Source organism: Suncus etruscus, chromosome 15, assembly GCF_024139225.1.
Source record: "Suncus etruscus isolate mSunEtr1 chromosome 15, mSunEtr1.pri.cur, whole genome shotgun sequence".
NCBI classification, from domain to species: Eukaryota; Metazoa; Chordata; class Mammalia; order Eulipotyphla; family Soricidae; genus Suncus; species Suncus etruscus.
This window is the reverse complement of record NC_064862.1, coordinates 64,108,180-64,129,318: the sequence shown is the minus strand read 5'-3', so window position 1 is coordinate 64,129,318 and position 21,139 is coordinate 64,108,180. Positions and strand designations below refer to the sequence as shown.

General features: G+C 37.5%; 1 protein-coding gene across 1 annotated transcript in view; it reads left to right on the top strand.

Annotated features, from left to right (window-relative positions):
* The first annotated feature begins 2,859 nt into the window (after positions 1-2,859).
* The window catches only part of LOC126031289 (acyl-coenzyme A synthetase ACSM1, mitochondrial-like), a 42,930-nt gene continuing 24,650 nt past the window's right edge, over positions 2,860-21,139 (top strand). Inside the window, exons 1-2 of the mRNA XM_049789587.1 lie at positions 2,860-3,092; positions 12,863-13,073. Of these exons, the coding sequence (XP_049645544.1) occupies positions 2,904-3,092; positions 12,863-13,073 (400 nt within the window). The 5' untranslated portion in view covers positions 2,860-2,903. The remainder of the gene's footprint in view (positions 3,093-12,862; positions 13,074-21,139) is intronic.

Below are 21,139 nucleotides of genomic sequence, written 5' to 3'. Positions count from 1 at the left end.
CCTACTTTTTGTGGCAAGCTTCTGACCATGGACCTATCCTTCTGGCTCTCTTTTTAAAAATTATCAATAAAATAGGGTTAAAAAAAGGTAACTTATGATGGTCACATATTATTATCTCAAAGCTAATGACACATTCAGTGGTAAAAACATAAAGCTTTTTATTTAAAATCAAGGGCAAAGTTGTCTATTGCCACTTGTTAAATTTAGTTGTAGAATACTTAAATAGTAAAGCTATTATGAACAAAATGCATAATGATATATATATAATATATATTGAAGTCCATTAGAAGCTATTAAGAAGAGTGAGTATATAGCTAATAGTTGGTTACAAAACAAAACTACAAAATTAGTTACTTTTTATACACAAATAATAAACAAAAAGAACAAATTAAGCAATCCTATTTAAGTTACATTAAAAAGAATCAGAACTTTGAGTAAATATACTTAAAAAATAGGCAAAATCCATGTATAAAAGAAAAAAGGAGAGAAAAAAATATCTTTGCTACTGCGGTGGGCAGTGGAATGGCAGAAGGGAAATGGGCATTGATGGAGGGAAATGGGCACCGATAAAAAGTCTTGGACATTGTATGACTGAAAATTATCATGAACAATTTTGTAACTGCAAATCTCATGGCAATTCAATTAAATAATTTATTTTCAAAAGCAAAGAAACAAAACTTGCTGAAATATCACTATAAAAATATAAGGGCCCGGATAGATAGCACAGCGGTGTTTGCCTTGCAAGCAGCCAATCCAGGACCAAAGTGGTTGGTCCAAATCCCGGTGTCCCATATGGTCCCCAGCGCCTGCCAGGAGCTATTTCTGAGCAGACAGCCAGGAGTAACCCCTACGCACTGCCGAGTGTGACCTAAAAACCAAAAAAAAAAAAAAATAGAGCCCACTATTAAAGACCTCAAATAAGAAATAACAAGATTGCAAGACATTACTTTTACATTAATAGTAAAAATTAATAGAATCAAAATATTCTTTGTACCAAAAGCATTATAAATATTTAATGCAATTCCAATAAGTATTTCAGTGACAATTTTAAGGAAATAGAACAAATGTTATATAGAATCACAAAAGATCTTTTGTCTACAAAGTTAGGATAACTGGAGGAGAATAAAAGATAAATTGAAGCATCTTATTGCCGGATTTTGAACTATCCTAAAACGTAAAATTAATTATAATTTGAATCATTGATAAATTTGATTCATGTTCCAATGAATAAATTGAAAACCCAGAAATAAACATATGCACTTATTAATATCTAATTTATGATATAGGATCAAAACAATACAATAAGAAAAAATCATCACCAACTTCTATTGGAAAAATTTGAAATTCACAAACAAAAGAATACAGTTGTGCTATTCTCTAAACATATATGGAAAAAATTAAATGTATTTAAAACTTAAATGAAAGATCTGAAGGCATGAGGTGAAATATTCCATGACCTTTGTACTAGAGTTACTTTTGGAGAATCAAACTCATAGAAAGAAAATAAAAATAAACAATTGAAACTAAATTAAATTGAAAATTTTTTAAATTTATTTTTTATTTTTTAAATTTTAGTCGTATTTAAATTGAAAATATTTTGTACAGAAAAATATAAATAAAGACAAAGACACTACTGAATGGAAGAATTATGCATCACATATATGATAAGGGATTAATATGTAAGCTATATAAGAAAAGAAAATAAATAAAATATCAATATATTTATATCATCAGGCATGAGGTTATGCCCATTATCACTATTATCAGGGAAATTATAGTAACACGCTGAAGTATATCAGCTCACATCTATAAGAATAGCTCACATCAAACATAACAAAACAAGTCTTAAATTTATTCAAAAGAATAAATTATGGAAATGTAGATTATAGAATCCAGCCTAATAATAGAATGGGCAAAGCTGCAAAAGTTACCAAAATACATGATCCAATAACTTGGATGTCTTTGAGGCTTTCTCTATTCCTAATTTTTACATGTATCGGTACATACATTTTTTTGCTCAGGGAGAGCAGATATCCCCATATAAAAGGAACCATAACCATGCAGATCCCCGCACCCAAAATTGGCATTTCTTGGTATCACTGGAAAGACTGATTTATATATTCCTAAGCAACAAGGAAACGCAGTAAAATCTTGCAGAGGAACTGTGGTTAGCCCAACTGTGTGTTTAAATAAGGTATTGGCAAGAGATGTATCTAAAATTGTACCACACAAGGCTAAAATGTGAAAGACCGTGAGTTCAATATTCCATATGGCACAGCTTTCTGCACACTACCAGATGTGTTCCTGGTGGTTCCTGAAGACCACCACACTCAAACACTGAAGTAATCATTAAGCCTTCATCACTGGGAAATGTATTTTCAGAGCATTTTCAGACCCTCTGAATACTACTCTATGTTGGCCATAGAAACAAACCAATCAATCTGTAACAATATATTTTGTTAGGAATAATCTAAAAATAAGACAATTACCATATGACTAGATCAGTGGGTTAAGTGAGAGAAAAGTTCTTGAGAACAAAGAAGGCCTGATATAGGGTATTCAATATTATGAGTTTCTACCATAATTAGAATTGACACATGGCTGCCATCCAGGATTTGAATCCTGGGAAGAAGTAAAATGGAAGCAAAACCTCAGCAAAGTGTAGTAACCTCATCTAGAAACTACAGTCCTTCCCAATAAGTATCTGCCTTGTTCCTCCTCATCTAGGAAAAGCTACACCACCTCAACCCAAGTGATTTAGCTGAAAGAAAGATGTAACTTCAGCAGTTAACAAGGCACATGGCTGTTTTATGACTGCTCCATAAATAACCTATTATTTTTGTCCTCTCATAACAGGTGCTGACTTTGCAGTTTAGTACCTGCTTCTTGAGGACAGTTTCACCATGCAATGGCTAATGAGATTCTGTGTTGTCCGGAGCATCCACAAGTCCTATGGATTCCATCCTGTCTCTCAACACATGCGCTTCGGATCATTGTCTGGGCCTGGAGTCCCAAGATGGACTGACTATGATAGACCCAAGGAATTTAATTTTGCAAAAGACGTAGTGGACTACTGGGCTCAAATGGAGAAGGTGAGGAAGACTTTCTAATGTGGGTGTGAAAGAAGGGACCTCATTTTTGGTAGTCTGAGCAGCAAAGAATGAAGGGCAGTTTCTACCTTACTTTACCTTGGTCATGACAAAAAGTCCCTGATTCTTTTCAATTCCCTGCTGCTCTGGGGCAAAAACTCCAGTGGTAGAGCATGTGACTAAGATATGAGACTCTGCATTTGTTTCCAAGAACCACCTTGTTTGGCAGTGGTATCCCCAACCACCACTAGAATGGCTCTACTGGCTTCTTGAGCACTCCCAGTCTAAGCACTGAACCTGAGTACCTGTATTGATTATTAAGTTGTATGTGGCCCTTTGAGCACATCCAGGGTTCTAAGAAAAAGAATGATCAAGATGTCAGGTCAGAAGTATCTGGCACATTCAGTGTTTCACACTGGAACCAAGAGCAAAGTTCTAACTACAAGTTCAGTCAGTCTTTTGATTTGTCTTAATTCTTACCTTCAACTAATGGGATGTGAATCTATCAGGTGTTTGCCTCATCAAATTTGTATTTTATTGCAGTCTGCATCCAGAGGGTGAGGAGCATAATACCTATAGCTAAAGTATGTCTTCTAACTACCTCTGAAGATAATGAGTCCAACTGAAGTCCTTTCTCTCAACTCCCTACTTCAGCATGGCTTTAAGATATAATCAAAGATATCAGTTCCTTTGGCTACATGTGGCAATGTTTAGGGATCACAAGAACTATACCAAAATGTTCTGGTAGGGAATCAAATTCATGGCTTTGCATGTGCTCTCCAGCATAAACTATCTTCTTACTAAGACCCCATAATAACTTATTCTAAACTAACCAAAACTTAACTTCAGTTACTTATCTTTACCTTCTCTTTTCCATTTTTTAAATTACTGTAAAATAATAAGTGGAGTTATGAACTAAAACTCAGAAAAAATATATAAATGGGGGTTTACCTGTCTGTTTGTTTAACCTGAACAAGTAAATTTAAATATTCATGGTTGGGCTATCATGTAAGGTCAATTTATTTAAATTTCTTATGGAAAAGTCTAATAATAATATAGTTTCTTCATTTTAGTGTATCCCAAGAATATCTTAATTTATTCCATATATTTTGAAGGAAAAGTTTGCTGGATATATTATTTTTGGTCAACATATATATGCCCAATATTTAAAATATTTAATATTATTTTGTGTTGTCTGTAATTCATTGATAATATTTTTATGAATTTCTGATACATGCTGAGTCATTCTGGACACATTCTTATTTTGTCTTGGAAATTTGGTCTCTCTGGATTTTCTTACTCAGAGTTTATTGAGACACTGATTTTATAATATCCATATTTTTCAACAAAGTTGGAAAGCATGAAACCATTATCTTCAAGTAAGAAGGTTCCTTGTGTCCTATTTACTCACTCTATTTTTCTATAACTCCCATAAGATATATATTATTCTAATTTATTCTACCCCACTGTCCTCAAATATTGCTTGTATTTTATTTATTCATTTTGATCCTCAGAGTTAACCATTTTCAATTACATACATTTACTTGGGGAGAATATCTACTATGCTCAGTGGTCATTTGTGGTTCTGGGCTCAGGAATAATTTCTGGTGGTGTTCAGGAGACCATATGAGATGCAGGGACCAAACCTGGGTCAGTTCTCTGCAAAGCAAGCAAGCAAGCAAACTCCCTGCTGTCTTGTCTTTCCAGCTCCACTTGCATTTACTCTTAATGATCTATTTATTTTTGTCCACTCAAACCTGCTCATAAATTTTTCATTTATTTTTAATTTTTATTTTTTAGAGCACTGTGATTTACAAAGTTATTCATAGTTGAGACATGCAATGCTCTAGCACTAATGCTATCACCAGTGGCAACTTCTCTCCACTAATGTTCTTATGTTTCCTGCACTAGGCCATCCTCCCCAGTCTGCCAGATTGATAGGAGCCTTTTAATGTTCCATTGTTAAAGTTTGGGTCTCATGAGTTCACTACTTATTGCTGGAAGCTTCTTGGGTCTCCCAGCTCTAGTGGGGGATTATCCTTCACGAGAGGAAGGAGGGTGAAAAACAGACTGGCCAGTGGAATAATATTGAAGAAAATGATGACCACACACAAATATTGTATGGGGACCTGCATCTTCTGGCATACGTGAGACAAGTTTAATCTTCCATATTGATGTATATGTAGGGAAAATCCACAGTAGGCATGAAAGGAATTTCCAGTTTGGCAAAAGGCAGGAGTGTAGAGACAAACCAATATTAACAGTAGGTCTGGAAAATATACTTCTAAGAAGTCCTGAAGAAATAGCATAATAAAGAGAAGGGGGTGTATCTGGATTAGAAAGGAGGATCTTATAACAAAAGATGAAGAACTTGTTTGACTGCTTTTGGGGGCTGGGCCTGAATGGCATTCTCTGTAGGCCAGCAGTGAAGGTAGAGACTGTTAGTTTACTACTTAGAAGCTGAAACCAGAATACCAGATTTTGCAAGCTGGCTGACTTGGCTTTAAGATGTAAATGTGCTGAACAGTAGAGAGGAAGCTTTTCTTTGTAATCTTTGGTGTGGAATTTCTCTGAGCAAAAGAAGTTGATTGAGGCCATATTTTGGGCTGTGATTTTACAAGGGAGGAAAAGATTAGAAAATGTGAAAGAAATGTAATGTCAGTACAAGGGCATGAATCTCAGAAATATTGCCAGCAATCCATGTAGGGGCAATAACATCCACAAACAGGTCTGCTGGACAAACATTTCTTTGGGAATTATCAGCTCTCCACTCCAGAAAAATCTGGGGATACATCGGGTGGGCCTGCTGAATTCCCCTTAAATGGAGGTGCCTTATGCATGGTGTGAGAAGTTATGAATCTGTGGTTTGTTTGGATACTTAACGCCACGGATGCATGTGAATCCCTTTGACCTCTGTGTCCCATATCTTCTCATCTATAACTTCTCCATCTCTTCACTCTATTGCCTATATTTTCCCCAAGATACTTTATAGTTTTAGGACCTAGCTTCAGATCTAGCTTCTCTAGACCTTTGATTCACTTTGAGTTGTCTTCTTTAGAAGATGTAAATATGGGCGCAGCTTTAATTTTTTACAAGTAGTCATTCAATTCTCATAGTATCATGTCTTGAGAGTATCTATTCCATTTCATACCTTCAGCTCCCTTGCAAAAATTGGCTGACTTTGTCCTTGAGATGAGATTTTGTCCTTGTATTGTCAGTTCTAATCCATTGCCCAGAGAGTCTGTCATTATTCCAGTTATTCAATTCAAATTATTGAATAGATAATAATATATAATAATTCAAATTATTGAATATATATTCAATATATATACACCACCAGAATTTATTTTTGAGTCCAGAACCACAAATGACCACTGAGCATACTGGATATGCTCACCAAGTAAATGTATGTAATTGAAAATTGTTAAGTCTGAGGATCAAAAATAAATAAAATACAAGCAATATTTGAGGACTGTGGGGTATTGAATAATATTTTATATTGGATTTGGTCCAACCCAGCAGTGCTCAGAGGTTACACATGTCACTGCACACAGAGGTCTTTATTAGTGGTGGTCTGGGGACCATATATAAGGTCAGGGATATACCTGAGTTTACCATGTTTAAAGCAAATGGCCTATCAATTTGTTGATAATATTACTTTTTCTCTGTTGTTTTTCCAATTTGGCGTAGTGGTTGTGTTTTTCTTTAGTTCTTTGGCATACTTAAGACAGTCATTTTATATTTTGATTTAATTTAATTTTGTTGTTCTTGTTGTTTTGGTTCACAACTATTGGTGTTCAGGTCTCATTCCTGGCTCTGCATTCAGGGATTATGGTTGGTGGGCTTAGTGAACTTTATGGGGTATAAGGAATCAATATGCTGAATTGGCCACAGGTAAAACAATAACACTGCCCTGCCCTGCTATGGTTCTGGTCAAAGAAGCCAATTATTTGATTCATTTATTTATTGATTGATTGATTGGCTTGGTTTGGCAGCCAAACTCAGCAGTGCTTAGGGGTTATTCCTGACTCTGCACTCAGGAATATAGACATACATACTCCTTGTGGGCTAAATGGATGTTATGGGGTGCCAGAATCTAATTTCGGTAAACTGTGTGCAAAGCAAATACATCCCCACAATCCTATTGCTCAGGCCCTGCAAGAAAACTATTTTAAATTTTTAGTTTAGTAATGCAAAGTTTTTAGGATGATTTCCAGAGATTCATTTTGTTCCTCTAGATGGGCCATGGTTCACTAATCTCTATAAGCTTTGCAATTGATATTTATAATAGAATACTAGAAGAACACAATCATCACTCCTTTTGAAGGCTGGCTCTACACTAGAAAAGAAATTCCTTAATCTTCCAATTTTCCATCTATAGGTATACCCACATCTTTTTCTGGACTGTGCTTTTTCCCCAAGAATGTTCAAGAGCTTTCCCTCATTCTCTCCACATATTCTTGTGCTTTTAATTTAATAATTTGTGTAATGTATCTGTGCTGTTAAATCCTTTGTTGGGTATTTGTGAATCCAAGAACAGTCCCCAGAATGAGAAATCAATTCCCATCTCCTTGTCCCCTTTCGGGGGGAAACCTTGGTAATATTTATCCGCAGCAAATAATAATTCACACAGACAAGAAGGATAGGGTGTAAAAGATTGGGCAAAGAGAGAGAGCGAGTGAATCCTCTTGCAGCCTGCAAACAGCTTTCGCAAAAGGACCCCTCTCCCCTATCCATCAAGTTATTTATTGCCAACTCCACAGCGCCCTACTGGAAGGTCTAGGTGGGGCAATAGTCACAGAACAATCCTAAGGAAATATTTTTATATACAACAATTCCAAGAATAATCTTATGGAAACTTTTTCATATACTACAAATTTGTTGAAAAGTTTTATTATTAATTCCCGTTGGGACCTAGGATGCTTTCAGGGGTCTCAAACTCATGGCCCGCGGGCCGCTTTGTGGCCCTCCATACAACATTTTGTGACCCTGTCCTAGAGGAATCTTTTTTTGTTTTGTTTTGTTTTAATTGTTTGGGTCACACCCCCCCAATGTTCAAGGCTTACTACTGACTTTGCACTCAAGGATCACCCCGACTATGCCTCCTGCGGCCCCCAGGTAAATTGAGTTTGAGACCCCTTAAAGTTTAAGTTATCCCATGTATGCTAGAGGCTATCTACTTGGTGACAACATATCAATAGATTTCTCATACTCTGGTGCCTTCTCATGCTTTCAGAGATTTTCATTTTTGTATTCATACTATAGCTTTATTCCCATCCATGTCATATAGAGCCAGTGTCAAACTTGTCTGACTCTAGACAAGTCAGAATAAAATAAACAATGCTATGTCAATCTCTGTGTAGACCCTGAGACCAAAGGAGGGCACCAGGTTTGAGAAGGCCCTAGCTGCCCGTACATTTAAGGCATTTAAGGGAGGATGCTTTGAGAAGCCACTATTACTGGCAAGGGAGGGGCTAGAAAAATCCACCTGTGTCCACAAAAAGTTAGGGCATTAGGGTGCTGAAAGACTTTAGTTGCCTATCCATGAGGCACTATTGGAAAAGGGGATGTAGTATAAATATTATTTGAGACAAACTTCACTAATATCCTAAGGACTTTTTTTGAGCCTCTCTTAAGACCACTCAGATTTCTATAAACACATCTTGTCATGAGCATTTGTGTAGATTCAAGTATTCTTTATTTAGTCTTACAAAACTATTAACTGCTCTCAAATCTAGCTTTGCTAAATGCAGTCATCTTAAGGGTTAATATTTCAGGCCTCAGCTCAGACTACATGAATGGGAGGAAGGCCAAAACAACTGACCTTGCTAGTGTTGAAACTTGAGATAGAAAAAGAAGAGAAGGAGCTTGAAACTGTTCTTGGTCAGTAAAATATAGACATACATTTTGCCCTGAACAATTTGCCCTGTGCTTTTAGCTTGGAAAATATAGTTATGTTTACAATTTTGATGTCTTGCCAAAAATTTTTGTTAAGTGTTCTGCTCTAGCTGAGAGAGAGAGAGAGAGAGAGAGGAAGAGAGAGAGAGAAAGAGAGAGAGAGTGAGAGAGAGAAAGAGAGAGAAGAATAAATAGACAAGATGCAACCTTAATTATTTATTTCTTTTTTAAATGATGTTGAAACATGGTTAGTCTGGCTATATTCTACTAAATATCTCCACTGCCTGCCAGAATGGTTTTAATTGAGTACAGCGACTACCCCTAGGTGGGACAGCTATCATAAGCCTGTCCCACCCAGGTTTACATATAAGTCAATCTTTGTCTTGGAATCAGGGGTCTCAAACTCGTGGCCCATGGGCCGTTTGCGGCCCTCCATACAACATTTTGTGGCCCTGCCCTAGAGGAATCTTTTTGGTTTTGTTTTGTTTTAGTTGTTTGGGTCACAGCCCCAATGTTCAAGGCTTACTACTGACTTTGCACTCAAGGACCACCCTGACTTTGCCTCCTGCGGCCCCCAGGTAAATTGAGTTTGAGACCCCTGTGACTTGGATGAAATCAAGTTATAAACAAACAGATACAAAGAAATCAGGGGTGATCTTTGTTTTGGGTAAAATAAGGTGTAACCTAACAACTGCCCCTTCTTTGTTTAAAAACTTGAGAGGGGCACAAAAGTCACATTCTATTGCTCTCTGCAAAATGTAGGAATCCTAGATCAGAACTTACAAAAGTGGTTATTTTGCATAGGAACAGTAAAAGTTGGCTGTAACAATATTAAAGTTTAAACTGTATACATCACTCTCAAAACAATCAACTTTTTCCATATCTCTCTTACTCATCTCACAATACTTTTTCATAGACTTCGCTGAAATTAAACATTAGAACCTTTCTGCAGATATACTTAACTTGAAAATTCTTAAACATTCTTACAGCAAGCACTGTAATATGAGTCTAGCACATCCAAGTTTCTTTTCCATAAATTTCCATAAAAAATCACAGGAAAATTTCTTCAGATATATATAATTTGAAAATAAGTTTGCTAAAACATTTTTTTTTTTGGTTTTTGGGTTACACCCAGTGGCACTCGGGTTACTCCTGGTGCTGTGATCAGAAATCCCCTTTTGCAGGCTAGGGGGATCATCTGAGATGCCAGAACTGAAACACCTTCTCCTGGGTTGGCTGCATACAAGACAAACATCCTACCACTGTGTTCTCTCTCCATTTCCTGCTAAAATATTTTTATAATGAGCACTGTAGTAAGATTTTCTAGCATTCAAATTCCTTTTCCATCAATTTATTTTGACAAAGAGATTAGAACGTTTTTGAAGACATGATTTGAGAATAATTTGCTACATAATTATGAACAATAAAACATCCTAGCAATTGGGAAACATTCGTTAGGATAGCTGAAAACTTTTAAATATATAACAATATATATATAACAAATATATGTATAAATATAACAACATTATACATTTCCATTAAAGCACTAAAGCTGAATACAGTATTTTATGTTTGCAGTGGGACATAAAAAAAACAATAAAATCTATAGAGATAAAACACAATTTAACCAGCAATATAGTGACCGCTGAAAATAGGGCCTAATGATTAACTTAGAAGAAAGTTAACAAGAGGTTCTGAAAGCAGCTTTTCCTCTGTTGGGCTTTGGCTGGGCTTGGGTCCTCAATTTGTGATGACTCCTCAATAAACTGCTGCAGGTTGGGGGCCGTGGTCCTGACAAAGAGTGCCTCCTGTAGAAGAAAGATGGTAGACATCAGCATCTGGGATGCTGTCCAAAGTCTTCATCTCTCTCCCTTTCACTGCCTGCTTCTGAACTGCCTGAGAGGACCTCTTATACATGGGATAGCCGAATGAGGCTGGGATAAATCGACAGAACCTATGTTGATTGGGAGCATATATGCTACCTTTCACTGGCATTCCACCAGGTCCAGATACATTAGCAGTTTTTGGTCCTCTTTCTTCTTTCACAACATCAAACTCCAGCTTCTCCATCACCAATGCTACACAGAAACTTCCTGGAATTGTTTCTCTTATTAGCTGTACAGTGAAAAAAGACATCTTCTTTGGTCTCATTTCTGTTGATAAATCTATAACCATTCTAGACATTGAACCATTTGACCATCCAGAACTTGGATTGTCAGCACCAGCTTGTCTACCTGACTCATTGCTTGGGAAGCAGGGGGATCGCTTGTTGAGTCATTTTCAGACTCTGAGTCTGCAGTAGTTGGATCATCATTCTTGGGAAATGAGGTACTCTCTAGTGTAGTGCCAATAGTAAATGATAAATTATCAGCCCTGGGAAATGCACTCTTTCGACTCTTGTGGCATGTGTGCAGGAGAATCTAGAGCCTGGCACATACAGTCCAGAGTGAGAAATGCAGGTAGTTGGACCAGTGCAACATGAAGCCATTCAGAACAGGAGCCATGTTCACCAATGTTCCAGTGAAAGGCACAGCACATTCAGTCTAGCTCGAGAGGGCCCTCATGGTGATTATCCACCATTCACCATCATTAGGGTTTTCTCAGATCCCCAAGTCTCTGTTTGAGCACCAGTTGTAAAAATCACCCCATGTGCTTATCTCCAACCACAGGTGAATGTGTTTGATTCAGGGTCATGAATGAAAAAATCCAGATCAGGCTGAGGGTGAAACACGGATAGCCTAGTAGTCTTCTACCTAGTATCTCCCACAACTTCACTTCTGAGTGTTTGGATTTTTGATCCCATTTTGCCGATTTTATGCACACACCTTCCTGAACATGAACTCCAAGAATTACCTTAGTGTCCAGATCAAGCAGGCAGTGACAAAAACAACATCAACTTGCTACTTCTGTCTCAAAAAGGGGATTCAAAATAAGGGCACTTCTTCTAGTCATCCTGCATCATTCTAGAGAAAGGATAGAACTCTGGTGCGCAAATACACCACAAAATTCTCTGTGATTTTGAGAATAGGTTTTTATTGTGCACATATATTAGTTGATGAAGACTCTTGACATTGACTCTTTCAAGAACTCTCACAAAGTTTTTTCATGGTTGTTATTACTTGATAATTTTAGGAAGCATTGAAAGCATTAATCTTTTCATATATCTTACCAATTTACCTCTAGAGTTGGATTGCCTAAAATTACAAATTAGCTCTTTAATTAAAATTATAATTATTATCCTTGTCCTATTTTCACAACAATAATTCTAATAATAAGTATTGTGTACTTATTAAGTATCAATCACTTTCATATCCACTTAGACATGTAAATAAATACTTTAAAATTCATTATATTCTATAAGTAGTAGTGTTTTTATAATTTGTTTTTGGTTTTGTTATTTGAAGGGCATTTTTCTTGGATCTGCCATCAGAAAATTCTCCTGTCAGGCTCTGGGTCCATGTGGGATGCTGAGGATGAAACCCGGGTTGGTCCCGAGTCAGTCTTGTACAAAGCAAACACGCCTTAATCACTGTGCTATCATTTCAACCCACAAGCTGTAGTATTGTTTTTTTTTATTTAATTAAAGAAATAATTATGGCAAGAAATGAAACTCACTCTTGGTATGGAATAAAGAGAGACATGTGAGAAATGAAGAATCAAATCTTCAGTGGATGCCATGAAGTTTTACATAATTTAATGTGACTTAAGAGAAGCCAGAAGAGATTGGACAGGCCATACTTCACCGTCTCCTGGGTTTTCAAATGTTCTAAAATGTGATCCCAGTTCTTGAGCTGGGGTTACACTGGAGTGTAATGATGGATTTTGCCCCTCTGCTCTGAATTTGAAAATAATGCTTGATATCTAATTTTGACCAGGAAGGCAAAAGAGAGCCACACCCTGCCTTTTGGTGGGTGAATAACCAAGGAAATGAAATTAAGTGGACTTTCAGAGAGTTAGCAGACTTAACCCGCCGTGCAGCCAATGTCATCACACAGACATGTGGCCTTCGACAAGGAGACCGCCTGGCCTTGATTCTGCCTCGAGTTCCTGAGTGGTGGCTGGTGGCTGTAGGCTGCATCAGAACTGGTCAGTATTTTCTTCTATCTTCTTTCTTCTTCATACGTTTTCTTTTTCTCAAAGATCCTCAAATATTATTTTATGACTTCATGCTCACTTTCTTACCTCATATGTATAATGTCAAATACATTGCCAGAAATTTTTCTCATTCATACATACAATCTTACATATAATCTTTTTTTTTTTTTTTTTTTGGTTTTTGGGTCACATTCAGCAACGCTCAGGGATTACTCCTAGCTCTGTCTCAGAAATTGCTCCTGGCAGGCTCAGGGAACCTTATGGGAGGCCGGGATTCAAACACCATCCTTCTGCGTGCAAGGCAAACACCCTACCTCTATGCTAACTCTCTAACCCCCCCTTTACATATGATCTTATAATATCTCAGACATCCTTGCCTTTATTAAAAGATGAATCATCTTTCCATACTTGACCTCTTTGCCAAATGAATTACTGAAGGGTCAGGTTCAGAACTACAGAGGTAATACAAAGGTTGGTTAAGGGATTAAGCTTTGTTTTAGCCAGTTTTAATTAATCTCCAGGAACACATGGTCTTTCAAACACTGTCAGATGTGGCCTGAGATTTGGTGATGGGAAGGGCTACTAGGCCTCTTGAACATTACTTAGAAGGCCAGAAAAAAATGAAAAGAATAAATTTTAGGATTTTGTATGTAGCTGTACATATACATCATGTGTGAAGCTCAAAATTTAAACATTTAAGCAAAAATTTGTTTTTCCAATATTGTTTCCTATTGAAACCAGATAAGTTTTTAAAAACACTGAAACATTCTTCCAAGATCAAGACTGTTCATTCACATAGCCATTTTTATACCAATTAAGTATTTTAGCAGAAACTTGGGTAAATTTTTTTCTTTCTCAGTGCGTATTATCAGGTATTTGTAAAGTAAAAATTTTCCATTATGAATATTAGGGTTTTATCACTTTACTAGGATTGTACCCACTTTTGTAAAGGTTTAAATTATCCTTTATAGTTAATCTGTAGTGGGTTTACTAGATTTTTTAAAATAATTTTTATTTTTACCAAAGTGGATTACAAAGCTTTCACAGTAATCTTTTAGGTACATAGTGACATTCCCCCTCTTTTGCCCCTTGGGCTGCTAGTATAAGTGGTCCCCTCTGTTTGAACAACAACTCTAGGTTGTTGTAGATTGGGTATCAATTCTGTTGTCATTGGCTTTGGATTTGGTACCTGTTGTATATAAAAATATTTCCATAGATTATTCTTTGCCTGTTCTCCCACCTTGATCTTCCAGGTGGGGGCGCAGTTGAGAGCCGAATAAATAGTTGGGGAGCGAGGTGTTCAGGGTCTTTTGGAGAGTTTTCTGGCTGGCTCCGGTGTTCTTTGGAGCAGCAGGCTGACAGAGACTCTCTTCGCCCAATCTTTTACCCCTTAACTCTTCTGTCTATGTGGATTATTTGCTGCGGGTAAGTATTACCAAGATCTTCCCAAAAAGGGGACAAAGAGATGGGACACAATTTCTCATTCTGGGAGCTCTTTGAGGATACACAAATAAGCAACAAAGGAGTAAAAGGAACCCCACAGGTGGGGCAACAGGTACCTAAGTCTGATCATTTTTTATTTCTACTCAATGTTCATAAGACTGTTTAGTCTTGGTACTTTCCATTATTCCCCCTCAATTTGTGAGGCGGAACAAGATGATTTATGTTATGTGGTTATGTTTGAAGGAAAGAAAAAAGGGGGGCAAAAATCAAACAAGCAAAAAATGGGAGGAATCCTTCTAGAGGCTATAAATATAGATTTAAGAAAAGAAAGGGAGGAGTGAGTAAGAAATGGCTGACTGTGGGGACTGCCAGGTGAAGTGCTGATTGCTACACCTGCGGTGTCTCCGCCCAGCTGTGCTTCCTCTGAGAAAACTGAGGACCTGAAGGGATCCCTGCCCTGTGCTTCTCTGTCTTTTCTGAGTCCTTGAAGCTCTCCTCAGAGCCCTGAGAAGCGAGCCCCCAGAAACTGCATTCTGAAGCTACCCAGCGAACAGGTGAGTGAGTAAGAAATGGCTGACCTTGGGGACTGCCAGGTGAAGTGCTGATTGCTTCACCTGCGGAGTTTCCGCCCTGCTGTGCTTCTTCTGAGGAACCTGAGGAAACTTAGGACCTGAAAGGAGCCCTGTCCTGTGCTTCTCTGTCTTTTATGAATCTTTGAAGCTCTCCTCAGAGCCCTGGGAAGTGAACCCCCAAAAAACTGCATTCTGAAGCTACTCAGCGATTGAGTAAGAAACTGCTGACTGAGTGGGGCCCAACTGTGAAAAACTGTGAGTGCTGCCTGAGTGTGTCTGTCTACTGTCCTGTTTGGTGAACCTCTTGGAAGTGGGCCGAAAAGAGGCTCCAGCAGAGCACTTAGCTCCACTTCGCTATGTGGCCATGCATTCTTTCTAAGAACAGAACACCATCGCAACAAGAAGAAAAAATCACACTAAAAACTGTGCTGGATCAAGGAAGCAAGCATTTCTCTCCGGACTGTCTTCTCTGCTGTGTGAGGCTTCATCCACGGAGGACTCCCCTTCCTTAGAGGCAAGTTGGCCCATCCAGAAAGGGAGGAGCCAGAGGAGTGTGCTTCCTGCATCATATAGCCAATGAATACCACCACAACATGTAGAAAAACCCACAATACAAGTGTGACAATGGGGAAACAACGCAGGCCAGCATCAGACATAGAGAATGAAGATGACAATTCTGAGGACCAGATAATGACCAACCAACTAATCAAACTCTCAGATAAAGACTTTAGACTAGCAATATGGAAGATGCTCAAAGAACTCAAAGAAACCATGGATAGAGTTGAACAGAACACTAATAAGAACCAAGAAAATATGAAGACAGAAATTACAAGACTCCAAACTGAAATAACATGTCAACTAACAGGTCTGAAAAAGTCAGTAAACGAAGTGAATGACAAAATAGATAAGCTCTGGGACAGGGTATCAGAAGCTGAGAATAGATTTGGTGCTGTGGAAGATGAGATACATAACAATTCCATACAGCAGGAGAGATTGGAAAAAAACTTAAAGCAAATGAAAAAATAATGGAAAAATTAGTCAAAAAATGGGAACAGATGAAAATAGAAGTCTATGATAAGATCAACAGAAACAACTTAAGAATCATTGGAGTCCCAGAGACCCAGGAAGAAAATTTCCAGGAAGAATCATCAGTCAAGAACATCATTAAAGAGAAACTTCCAGAGCTAAAATATATATGTGATCAAATCCTGCATGCTCGAAGAGTACCAACCAAAAGAGACCCCAGAAAACCACCCCAAGACACATCCTAGTCACAATGACAAATCCCACAGATAGAGACAGAATTCTGAAAACAGCAAGATCAAAAGGGGAAATTACATTCAAGCAAGCATCCTTGAGATTTACAGCAGAACTGTCACCAGAAACACTCAATGCCAGAAAGCAGTGGTGGGATATTGTGACAAGACTGAATGAAATGAATGCTTCACCTAGAATACTGTACCCAGCAAAACTCACTTTCCGGTTTGATGGAAGAATACATGGCTTCACAGACAAAAAACAGCTCAGAAACTTCACAGACACAAAACCAGTCTTAAGAGAAAAACTGAAAGACCTAATTTAAGACAAGACTAACCAAAAGACACACCAAATTTTGATATAAAGATGGCATTAAATCCCAGGACAATTCTTTCTCTCAACGTCAATGGACTAAATGCACCAGATAAGAGACACAGAGTGGCTAAATGGATCAAAAAACTCAATCCACCCTTCTGCTGCCTACAAGAAACGCACCTGAATAGTCAGAACAAACATAGACTCAAAATAAAAGGCTGGAGAAAAATTATCCAAGCAAACAACACCCATAAAAAAGCTGGAGTGGCCATACTAATATCAGATAATGCAAACTTTATACTCAGGAAGGTTGTAAGGGACAAAGATGGACATTTTATATTAATCAAGGGGTATGTAGAGCAGGAAGAAATAACTCTCCTAAACATATATGCACCGAATGAGGGGCCAGCAAAATATTTAATACAATTGTTGACAAATCTGAAAAATAATATCAATAAAAACATAATAATTGTGGGGGACCTCAACACGGCTTTGTCAACACTGGATAGGTCAACCAGACTGAAACCCAACAAGAATATACTAGACCTGATGAGAGAAATGAAAGAAAGAGGCCTAGTGGATATATATAGGACACTCCATCCCCAGAAACCTGGGTACACATTCTTCTCCAATGTACATGGAAAATTCTCCAGGATAGACTACATGCTGGCACATAAAACATACCTCCATAAGATCAAGAGGATAGAAATTTTGCAGACTACCTTCGCTGACCACAAGGCTCTGAACTTATTTGTGAATTCCAAAGGGACTAAGAAGAAAAACATTAACACCTGGAAGTTAAACAGCCTCATACTGAATAATCAGTGGGTCTGAGATGAAATGAAGGAGGAAATAAAAAAGTTCCTGGAAACAAATGACAATAAAGACACAAACTATCAGAACTTATGGGACACAGCAAAAGCAGTACTGAGAGGAAAATTTATAGCTTTGCAAGCACACATCAGGAAGGAAGAAGGAGCTTACCTGAGTAGCTTAATGACACAGCTAATAGAACTAGAAAATGCTCAACAAAAGGACCCAAAAATAGGGAGACAGAAGGAAATAACAAAGCTGAGAGCAGAAATCAATGAAGTGGAAACCGAAAAAAAAAAACAGTCCGAAAGATCAACGAAAGCAGAAGTTGGTTCTTTGAAAAAATAAACAAGATTGATAGACCACTGGCAAAACTAACAAAAAAAGAGAGAGAAACTTGATAACTCATATTAGGAATGAAAAAGGAGAGATCACTACTGATATGGCAGAGATTCAAAGGGTAATCAGAAACTACTTTGAAAAACTCTAAGCCACTAAAAATGAAAACCTGGAAGAAATGGATAAACTCTTGGACTCTTATAATCTTCCACGGTTGAAGGAAGAGGATGTAACATATCTAAGCACACCCATCTCCATTGATGAAATTAAAACGGTAATCAAATGTCTGCGCAAAAACAAAAGCCCAGGCCCAGATGGATTCACTAATGAATTCTTTCAAACTTTCCAAGAGGAAATACTACCAATCCTGGCAAGACACTTTCATGAAATTGAACAAACAGAAACACTTCCAAATAGCTTTTATGAAGCCAACATCACCTTGATACCTAAACCAGACAGAGATGCTACAAAAAAAGAAAATTACAGACCAATATTGCTGATGAATGCAGATGCAAAGATCCTCAACAAAATCCTGGCAAATAGGATTCAATGTCTCATCAAGTAGATCATCCACTATGATCAAGTAGGTTTCATCCCAGAAATGCAAGGTTGGTTTAACATCCGTAAATCTATCAACACAATACACAACATCAACAACAAGAAAAAGAAAAACCACATGATGATATCAATAGATGCAGAGAAAGCATTTGATAAGGTCCAACGCCCATTCTTGATCAAAACTCTAAGCAAGATGGGAATGGAAGGAACCTTTCTCAATATAGTTAAGGCCATCTACCATAAGCCAGTGGTTTTCAATGGAGAAAAACTAAAAGCCTTCCCTCTAAATTCTGGCACAAGACAAGGCTGTCCTCTCTCACCACTCCTATTCAACATAGCACTGGAAGTACTCGCTATAGCGATTAGGCAAGAAAAAGATATCAAGGGAATCCAGATAGGAAAGGAAGAAGTCAAGTTTTCATTGTTTGCAGATGACATGATTCTCTACTTAGAAAACCCCAAAGACTACCAAAAAGCTTCTAGAAACAATAGATACATATAGCAAGGTGGCAGGCTACAAAATTAACACACAAAAATCAATGGCCTTTCTATACACCAATACTAATAAGGAAGAAATGGACATTAAGAAAACAACCCCATTCACAATAGTGCCACACAAACTCAAATATCTTGGAATCAACTTGACTAAAAATGTGAAGGACCTATGCAAAGAAAACTATAAAACTGTGCTCCAAGAAATAATAGAGGACACGCGAAAATGGAAACTCATACCCTGCTCATGGATTGGCAGGATTAACATCATCAAAATGGCAATACCCCCAAGGCATTATACAGATTTAATGCTATCCCTCTAAAGATACCCATGATATTCTTCTAAGAAGTGGATCAGGCACTTTTGATATTTGTTTGGAACAATAAACACCCTAGAATAGCTAAAGCAATCATTGGGAAAAAGAATATGGGAGGAATAACTTTCCCCAACTTTAAACTGTACTACAAAGCAATAGTTATCAAAACAGCATGGTATTGGAATAAGGACAGGCCCTCAGATCAGTGGAATGGGCCTGAATACTCAGAGAATGTTCCCGAGACATACAATCACCTAATTTTTATTTATTTATTTATTTATTTATTTTTCAATCACCTAATTTTTGATAAAGGAGCAGGAAATCCTAAATGGAGCAGGGAAAGCCTCTTCAACAAGTGGTGTTGGCACAACTGGATAGCCATTTGCAAAAAATTGAACTTAGACCCCCAGCTAACATCATGTACGAAGGTAAAATCCAAATGGATTAAAGACCTCGATGTCAGACCCAAAACCATAAGATATATAGAACAACACATAGGTAAAACTCTCCAGGACATTGAGACTAAAGTCATCTTCAAGAAAGAAACTGCACTCTCCAAGCAAGTGAAAACAGAGATTAACAGATGGGAATATATTAAGCTGAGAAGCTTCTGCACCTCAAAGGAAATAGTGCCCAAGATACAAGAGCTACCCACTGAGTGGGAGAAACTATTTACCAAATACCCATCAGTTAAGGGGCTAATCTCCAAAATATACAAGGCACTGACAGAACTTTACTAGAAAAAAACATCTAATCCCATCAAAAAATGGGGAGAAGAAATGAACAGACACTTTGACAAAGAAGAAATACAAATGGCCAAAAGACACATGAAAAAATGCTCCACATCACTAATCATCAGGGAGATGCAAATCAAAACAATGATGAGATGCCACCTCACACCACAGAGAATGGCACACATCACAAAGAATGAGAATAAACAGTGTTGGCGGGGATGTGGAGAGAAAGGAACTCTTATCCACTGCTGGTGGGAATGCCGTCTAGTTCAACCTTTATGGAAAGCAATATGGAGATTCCTCTAAAAACTGGAAATCGAGCTCCCATACGATCCAGCTATACCACTCCTAGGAATATACCCTAGGAACACAAAAATACAATACAAAAACCCCTTCCTTACACCTATATTCATTGCAGCACTATTTACCATATCAAGACTCTGGAAACAACCAAGATGCCCTTCAACAGACGAATGGCTAAAGAAACTGTGGTACATATACACAATGGAATATTATGCAGCTGTCAGAAGAGATGAAGTCATGAAATTTTCCTATATATGGATGTACAGGGAATCTATTATGCTGAGTGAAATAAGTCAGAGAGAGAGAAAAACGCAGAATGGTCTCACTCATCTATGGGTTTTAAGAAAAATGAAAGATATTCTTGCAATAATAATTTTCAGACACAAATGAGAAAGAGCTGGAAGTTCCAGCTCACCTCAGGAAGCTCACCACAAAGAGTGATGAGTTTAGTTAGAGAAATAACTACATTTTGAACTGTCCTAATAATGAGAATGTATGAGGGAAATGGAGAGCCTGTTTAGAGTACAGGCGGGGGTCGGGTGGGGAGGAGGGAGACTTGGGACATTGATGATGGGAATGTTGCACTGGTGATGGGTGGTGTTCTTTACATGACTGAAACCCAAACACAATCATGTATGTAATCAAGGTGTTTAAATAAAAAAAAGTAAAGTTGATAATAATGCAACTAATTTTTGACAATAAAAACGCAACTGATCTTTGGCTGAAATTCTATGAATATCCAAGAGAAAAAGATTGTTTCATTGTAAATTATATTGCGAAAATGGGTGAGCCACATTCAAAAGAATGAGTTGTACCTTTATCTTAAATAAAAATTTAAACTGAAAAAAAAAAGAAAAGAAAGGGAAAAAATGAAAAACAACATAACAACAATACAAAAATAAATCAAACAAAAA